A 7,448-nucleotide genomic window follows, 5' to 3' on the forward strand; every position below is an offset into this window, starting at 1 on the left:
CCCTCCCCATTCGCAGCAAAGAGTAATGAAGATGCGATCGCAAACTCACTAATCCTTGATCTCTGCCTCTGTCAATTTCTTAAACACGGGCATCACCTTGCCATCCCCGCCCACAGCCTTTGCCGTGCTCTCTCCAACAATGCCAATCTCGATTGTCTTTTCCGTCATTTGACCTTCGTAGCCCTCTTTGAGCGTCAGCAGAGCCGTGTGGATCGCATCCTCCAGCGAGATCTCCGAGTTGTACCTGTGCGCGAGCAAGATGGTGGTGCGTGAGCGTCGAGCAGCAGCTCACACCCTCGCACCTGACAGTCCACTCCGCGCGATGGCCGAGCACGTCACCCTCACTGCGACGCTCACCTCTTTTCCAAGAACGTCTTTGCATTGGTCTGATTCTTGCCGATCGCGCTGGCTTTCCACAGAAAGTAGGAGCCGCTGGGATCTACTTGGTAGAGCGATGGACCCCTTGCACCATCAAATCCAGCCACCAAGAGGGATACACCAAAGGGTCTCACACCACTGCAAGACGCCAGCGAGTAGCACAGTGAGCCTTTGAGCACTTCGCGTCTCATTCGGGGAAAATAGCCAAGAGGAGCACCCCAACCTCGATTCCTACTCACCCAGACTGAGTGGCTTCCTGCATGACGCTAGCCAGCTCCTGCACCAATACCCTCGTAGGCGGATACTCTCCATAAATCTTCCAATAAGCCTGAGCGCTCTTTCTGGCTTTGCTGACCAACACTCTGAAATCCGGTCCCATACCGCTGTACACCATGCCAATGTTGGGACAAATGAGCGCAATCTTTTCCAATGCGCCATCATCCACCAACAGAGAGGGAGGTCGCTTTTCCGAAGCGATCACGATGGCTCCGGATGCTGCGAGCGGGAGCGGGGGGCAGAGTGCGAGGCAAAGAGGGTGTGCGGGGAATGAAGTCAGCTTTCGTTCCCAGACAAGGGGTCGCGACTGCGGAGTGTGGAAGAAGAGCAGACGCTGGCTGGCAATGCAATGTATGCTCCCCCTTTTTTGTGCCCGCATCACGTGCCCGGGACTTGCCAATGCTGCTCACCCTTGATGCCCAACGAGGTGGCACCGGCAGATACTGCAGCCAGAGCATGCTCGATCTGTACCAATTTACCGCTTGGGGAAAAGGTGGTGAGGGAGAAGCTGTAAGCTCCTTCTCCTGCACCTGCGCTCATCTCTCAAGCTTTCGTGTGTGTGTGTGTGTGTGGCGAAGTGCCTGTTTCAAAGTTGGAGCTATGAGACGCTGCGCGACGAGATGAGCAAGGGCTTGGCGAGAGAAGAGGCGGATAGGGGCAAGGATAGAGAAATAAGGTGATGGTGGAGGGGTGGGCGAGGAGGAGGAGGAGGAGGAGGAGGAGGAGGAGAAGCTAGGATGTATGCAAGCCTTGCGACACGCTTGCTGCAGCGAGTCGATAGTCACGAGTCACGAGTCACTCGCATCACCATAGACGCGTCACTCATGACTTTCTTGTGGCCTGCCTGTCTGCCCGCCCGCCCGCCTGCCTGCCTGCCTGCCTGGCTCGTGCGTGATTGTGTGTCACGTGCGCAGTGGTGATAACAGCCCCCCCACCCCTCCGGCGCGCCGTGCACAGACCTTGCAGGCAAGCAACGCAAGTCACACGTATATACAAGCCCTCCGCTACGAAGGTCTATACTCGCCGTCTCCCTCGTGACTCTTTCTTGATGCATCACATCACGCCTGTCCTGTCCGCGCGCTTTCTGATCAACATCATCCCTTGCCTTGCCTTGCCTTGCCTTGCCTTGCCTTCCCTTCCACTCGGCACGCGACCTCAGCTCAGCTCAGCTCTACAATCACTACGCGCGCACTCGTGTGCGACGGAGCAACAAGCCAGCCAGCCAGCCAGCCAGCCAGCCAGCAAGCCAGCCAGCAGCACATCCCACCTTTTGGCGAATCGCGTGCCAAGCGACAGTGCCGGTATGGGCGAGGGGATGGAGTTGGAATGGGAATCGGAGTGGAGGGATGAGCAGCTGTTGCATCAGCTTCGCACCTTGGCCGCACAAAAGGGCTTGTCCATCGCTGCTGGCAATGGGCCCGTGCAGGATGCTTTAGAGTCTGCTCCTGCTGCTGCTTCTGCTCCTGCTGCTGCTTCTGCTTCTGCTTCTGCTTCTGCTTCGAGCAGTCTGAGTGCATCGCACACGCCTTCGCAGATGGCGTCCATCGTGGCAGCGCAGAGGGACGGCGTGGGTGAGTGGGAGTGGGAGTGGGAGTGGGAGTAGGATGCAGCGTACAGGCAATCTCGCTCGCTCGCTCGCTAGCTAGCTGACATCGTCTACCCGGGCACGCCGGCCCCCGCGCGCGCGCCAAACAGACATTTCATCCTTTTTGCTGCCTTCCTTCGATCCGCAAGCGTACGCGAATGGCATCATCGAAGGCCACGCTCAGCCTCAGCCGCACCTCGCTGTAGCGCAATCCTCAAGCGGCAGCAGGAGCCAATCAGCATCAGCATCAGCATCAGCATCAGCATCAGCCTCAGCGCAGGAGGCCACACCTCGTTGGAGTCCAAGCAGATCCTTCGCCCCTCTGCCAAGCACCAGTACACTGCGCAGTGCTGCCGCCGCTGCTGCTGCTGCTGCCAACCCTGTCACCCCTGTCACCCCTGCCACTCCTACCGCCCCTATCGCGGCCACTGCGGCCAAGGATGTGCAGGGAGACGTGAGCATGGCACTGAGCAGACTCAATCTCGCCATCGACGACGTGGATCGCATGATCAAGGATGAGGTGAGTGCGCTCGCAGGGCAGGCATCGCTCTACCCCAACCCGTTGCCCATGCACTCATACCATCATCCGCTTCTCCCCCCTCCCTCCTCTCTCCCCCGCGCACAGGTATCGATGCACTCCACGTTGCTGCTGCAACACTCTCACAGCATCCTCTCCCTCTCTGCTCCTCTATCGAACGCCAAGACGACGCTCGCGACGCTCGATCATCTTCTAGTCACGCTCTCCAATCGCATCTCACAGCCCTATCAGTCCCTCAAACGATCCAGAAGGCGCCTTATGAAAGTGCGCCAAGCTCAAGTCCTCGTAGACAGAGCAGCCAAATTCGTAAGCATCGCCAACAGGCTGGCAGGGCTGATCGATGGTCTGCAGAAGGAGGATGCCAATGCAGAGTACGATCAGGAACGCAGGGGAAGAGCACTGGCCAGAGCTGCCAAATGCGTTGGTCAGCTGTGTGAGTGGAAGCGAAGGGCGAGGAAGGGAGGGAGGGAGGGGTTGGCACGCTCTGCATTGCTGACATTGCGCCTGGACGTGCTCAGCCGCTCTCTTGGCCACGTCGGCTGGGCAAGAGGGGGGTACAGATCACCGCTCTGCATCTCCCGCTTCAGACGAGTCGGAAAACACCTCGGACTCAGGGTCAGACTCTGATAGCGATGCTTCATTGTCGTCTCGTCGCTCCATCGCCATCGACAAGTCGCAATCGAGCTCCAAGCTGCCCCTCACCTCTCTGCACTTTGTCGCCTCGTACATTCCCACGCTCGACGCCCACAAGGATTACATTACCGACGCGATGGAATCGACGGTGGTGCTGGGCTTGAGAGACTTGAACCCTGCACTGCTCAGCATATCCCTCACCACTGCTTTCAACCTGGGAAGCCTAAGATTTCTGGTCAGGGATCTGATGGGCGATCTGAGAGAGGTCATCAAGAGTCGAGTCAAGGCTGCTCTTGATCCTCAAGCGCTCGCAAAGGAGACGGGAGTACGTGGTGAGTAGCACGGGCAAGTGTGGCTTTGCGTAGGAGTGAGCGCACCTGACGCCCTGACACCTTTGCTTTGCGGATCGCATCGCAGAACCCTCGACATCGCAATACACTTCCTACAAATCTCGCCACTCGTCCCGTCCCGGCGCATCTAGCGCAGTAATGGACGGTGCTCTGACGCCGCAGCAACATGCGTGGAGCACCACATTTTGGCAAAAATTGAGTGTGCTGCTCATCAGCGAGATGAGCGCGGTCTGTTCCAAGGTGTATGCGCTCGAAGGCGTTCTAAGGCTCAAGAGGGATGAAGACAGCGGCAGAGGGTACTTGGAGGAAACGTTGGAGGTGAGTCGCTTGTGTGACAGACGGTCGCAAGATTGGGCTGAGTCGCGTGGGCTCTGACTTTGCCGCTGCGCTTGACGCTCTGTTGCAGACGCTCGGAGATAAGCCCAGCTTCATGTTCTGGACGACTTTCGCCCAGTCGTTTGAAATGCAGAGTCAAGAAGCTATCAAGGGTGAGCAGGTCGACTAGACAAATGATGCCTGCTCGAGACGGTAGCTCACCTTCGAGCGTCTTTGTTTGCCTAGCATCGCCTTTTCTTGCCGAACAGCTGGTCGCTTCTTACCCTCGACTGGTGCGCCTCTTTCAGGATTTCTTCCAGCGCGTGTCCAACGTGACCGAGCTCAATTATACCGATGACCATCAGAGGTGAGAAGCTGCGCGAGGGTCAATGGGACGGCAGCGCAACTGATGTCGAAAGTGCAACTTCCTTTCTCTCCGCGCAGTCCCGAGACTGTCGTGGTCCTTCGGAGCGCATTGCACCTCGAAACAACTTACGTGCAGCGCGTGCATGCGCGTCTGACCGACTCTGTCGCCGCTCTGGCGACGAGCAAGAGCCGCGCAGCGGGCTCGAGCAGGACTACAAACGCCGCGCTGGCGGATGGAGAAAGGTTGGCCAGGACTATCAGCAACGAACTGGACGGCGCTCGCTTTGACCCGCTCCTTCTCAGGGCAGTCGCTGCTGCCGTGGAAAAGTGCACGCTGGACGCGCTGGAAAAGCTCGAGAAGAGTGTGAGTTTTGAGGCCTGGTAGCCATGTGTGATGCCCGACTCATCACGTCAACGTCCGGGAATCCTTGTGCAGGTTGCTAAAGATGCTTCGGCGTACACGCTCGCGGCGAACGAGACGACACCTAGCCAATTTGGGAATGCGGACCTTGCTAATGGGCTTACGGGCCTAGCTAGGGGCTTGCGTGCCGTGAACGCTGAGAGTCCATCTGCGGTGCGCGGTCTTGTTGGCCGGCTCGAACAGGTGCGCCGTGTGACGTGCGACTTGACCACCGAGCAGCGAAAGAGTAGCTCACCGACTGACGGCTTGCTCGCCCTTCGCATCAACTACGCAGCGCGCGTCCCGACTGCTTCAGGACGAACTTTTAGATCCTCTGCTGCAATCCACGAAGAAGGAATTGACAGTGACCTTTGCGAGGATGCACAATGTCGACTTTGCCAAAGGAGGTGCAGCCCCTTCCGGTGGTCCGGGTGCTGCGGCGGGTGTAGCAACGGGCGCGGGAAGCGTCTATATGGCAGAAGTGAGCGATCGACTTTGGTACGTTCGCGAGATGCTCGCGCTCAAGTATGAAGACGAGACGAGGAGTCGAATGTGAGTATGCGCGCGCACTGTGATTCCGGTTCGAGGCACCCCTTGCCTTTCTGCAGCAGCAAGCTAATGAGACGAGCTTTTCTCCGTCTTGGTGCGCTCGCAGAACGCTGGAGCTGGCTATTCATGCGCTGGATACGTTTGTGCTGCATGCTAGCCTCGTTCGACCTCTTGGCGAATCTGGGGCGCTGAAGCTGTCCAGCGACACGACCGAGCTGGAGTTTGCTACTTCGCAGATGTTGCAAGCATCACCGCGGCGTGCTTCCTCTGCAATTATGAGCACAGGAGTGTCACAGTCTGCGCAGCAGCAGACTTTGACGCTGGCGGATTGCGGCGCACCTTTTCGAGCGCTGAGATCATTCAGACCTTTGCTGTTCAAGGATCTGGATGGGCTGGCGGACAAGGACCTTTTACCTTCTACCAGCGGTCTCTCTCCGCTCGTAGTCGCGCATCACATTATTCGCACGAGCAATCCCGTTCGTTCCAAAACTGCTGCCGCCGCCGCCGCCGCCGCCGTCTCCTTCTCGTCCACCGCGAGCAACAAAAAGGAAGAAAAGGAGGCAGCATCATCCGAGGCGGGTGTGCAGCTCTCAAACGAGTGGTTCCCTTTTCCGAACGAACAGAGGGGCTGGAGCAAGTCGGAATATGTGAGGTGGATACAAACCAGGCACGATGCGCGAGATGCACTGAGCTTGCTCTGGGCCACTCTGGATCAGCATGCGCACACCGATGTCGGCATGGAATCTGCTGGCAAGACGGTGCAATTTTTGCAAAGGTGGAAGCAAGTCGTGGAGCACAGCGACGTGATTCGTGATGCGTGACCTCTCAGTCAGGCCTGAGTGTACTCGCTTCAAGATGCTCATCAGCCTCGTGGTCACTACAGCTTGCAATGCATCCCATTCGTCGTGTTGTCGATGCAAAGACGCATCTATGAGCGATTTTTGTCGGATTGACCAACGAACTTGGTCCGATTGTGCGCGCGCTGACTGAACTCCCTGCTGCTGCTCATCGTCTACGTTCCGGACTCTTGCTCCTGGCGATGCGATCCATCAGTCTTCCAGCTCCGCCCGGCGCTTCCCTCGCCGCATTCCTTCCATCTCCTCTCCTCTCCCTATCCCTACCAGCACCCTTGATGGCAGAACCGGCAATGTTCCTGCCGCCGCCGCCGCCATGCGAAGCGGCGGGCGGTCTTACGAATGCGAAATCGGCAGAGAGCGATTCTTCCATAAGGCTTAGACCATCTTGACAGGCTTGAATGGCTGCCTTGGCCTCGGACTGCGTCTCGTACTCTATCAGCGCGTAGCCCTTTGCGCGGGGTGGGGATAAGCGAGCGAGCGAGCGAGCGAGCGATGTTGGTGTCAGCACGATGACTCGCAGCGTTGCTTAGACTCAAAAACGCCACACAGATGCTAGCCGAGCCCAGCAAAGGTGCGCCTCATCCTTTTTGCCCCCGTTTTGCGCCGCCTTCACGGATCTCGCTTGACTTCACAAGGGCGCTTGCTCCTGCCTGCTCACCTTGACGTAACCTGTACGACGATCCAAGTTGAGATGCAGATTCTTAATCTCTCCATAATCCGCAAACTTGTCCTGCACCTCTTCCTCTGTCGCCTCTTCGTGCACACCCGTCACGAGCACGATCCAGCCTTCGATGGCTGGCGTCGAGAAAGAGCGGAGAAGAGAGGAGAGGAGAGGAGAGGAGAGGAGAGGAGAGGAGAGGAGAGGAGAGGAGAGGAGAGAGAGAGGCTAAGCAAAGGCGATGCGATGGATGCGAAGGTAGGGAACAAGCCCAAGATCGACGGGCCGGCCAAAGATTCCTGCTTGCTTGCTTGCTTGCTTTGCGCCTCCCCTTTTTTCCTTTGGCCGAACAAACGCGAAGAAGCGCCGCACTCACACCTGGCTGCACGATCTGACGAATCTTCACCCGCAAGGCTTTCGAATCCACCCCTTCGCTTGATGTTGGAATCGTCGCCTGCAGCACCTCGAGGGTTGAAACCTCTTCCCTTGCGCCTGATCGAAGGGTCGTCGTCTGCGAGAGGCGGGAATCGGGGGAGGGGGGGG

At 58.0% G+C, this 7,448-nt stretch overlaps 3 protein-coding genes across 3 annotated transcripts; 1 reads left to right on the top strand and 2 right to left on the bottom strand.

Annotated features, from left to right (window-relative positions):
* Window positions 1-48: 48 nt before the first annotated feature.
* IE81DRAFT_369658 (N-terminal nucleophile aminohydrolase) lies at window positions 49-1,194 on the bottom strand (the record flags this gene model as incomplete). Its single annotated transcript, XM_025517272.1, has 4 exons — window positions 49-244; window positions 358-516; window positions 618-873; window positions 1,065-1,194. The coding sequence occupies 4 exons, from the start codon at window positions 1,192-1,194 to the stop codon at window positions 49-51; spliced, it is 741 nt and encodes a 246-aa protein (XP_025365841.1).
* Window positions 1,195-1,698: 504 nt separating this feature from the next.
* Window positions 1,699-6,301, top strand: IE81DRAFT_327246 (hypothetical protein). Its single transcript, XM_025515057.1, has 11 exons — window positions 1,699-2,225; window positions 2,350-2,759; window positions 2,865-3,210; window positions 3,296-3,742; window positions 3,828-4,078; window positions 4,167-4,248; window positions 4,322-4,442; window positions 4,520-4,805; window positions 4,878-5,045; window positions 5,137-5,393; window positions 5,497-6,301. Exons 1-11 carry the CDS (start codon window positions 1,703-1,705, stop codon window positions 6,209-6,211), a joined length of 3,606 nt encoding a protein of 1,201 aa, XP_025365842.1. The 5' UTR covers window positions 1,699-1,702; the 3' UTR covers window positions 6,212-6,301.
* Window positions 6,302-6,494: 193 nt separating this feature from the next.
* Window positions 6,495-7,417, bottom strand: IE81DRAFT_279398 (RNA-binding domain-containing protein; the record flags this gene model as incomplete). Its single annotated transcript, XM_025511493.1, has 3 exons — window positions 6,495-6,695; window positions 6,906-7,042; window positions 7,282-7,417. Coding segments are annotated over 3 exons (474 nt in total), but the record flags the coding sequence as incomplete, so codon positions are not given.
* Between the last annotated feature and the right edge of the window lie 31 nt (window positions 7,418-7,448).

The sequence above is a fragment of the Ceraceosorus guamensis genome (assembly GCF_003144195.1).
Source record: "Ceraceosorus guamensis strain MCA 4658 unplaced genomic scaffold IE81scaffold_214, whole genome shotgun sequence".
Taxonomy (NCBI): Eukaryota; Fungi; Basidiomycota; class Exobasidiomycetes; order Ceraceosorales; family Ceraceosoraceae; genus Ceraceosorus; species Ceraceosorus guamensis.

Coding starts and splice junctions, on each gene's coding strand:
- IE81DRAFT_327246 (XM_025515057.1), top strand. CDS start 1,703: ATGCATCACATCACGCCTGTCCTGTCCGCGCGCTTTCTGATCAACATC. Junction 2,760..2,864: donor ATCGCATGATCAAGGATGAG/GTGAGTGCGCTC, acceptor CCCCGCGCACAG/GTATCGATGCACTCCACGTT. Junction 4,249..4,321: donor GAGTCAAGAAGCTATCAAGG/GTGAGCAGGTCG, acceptor TTGTTTGCCTAG/CATCGCCTTTTCTTGCCGAA.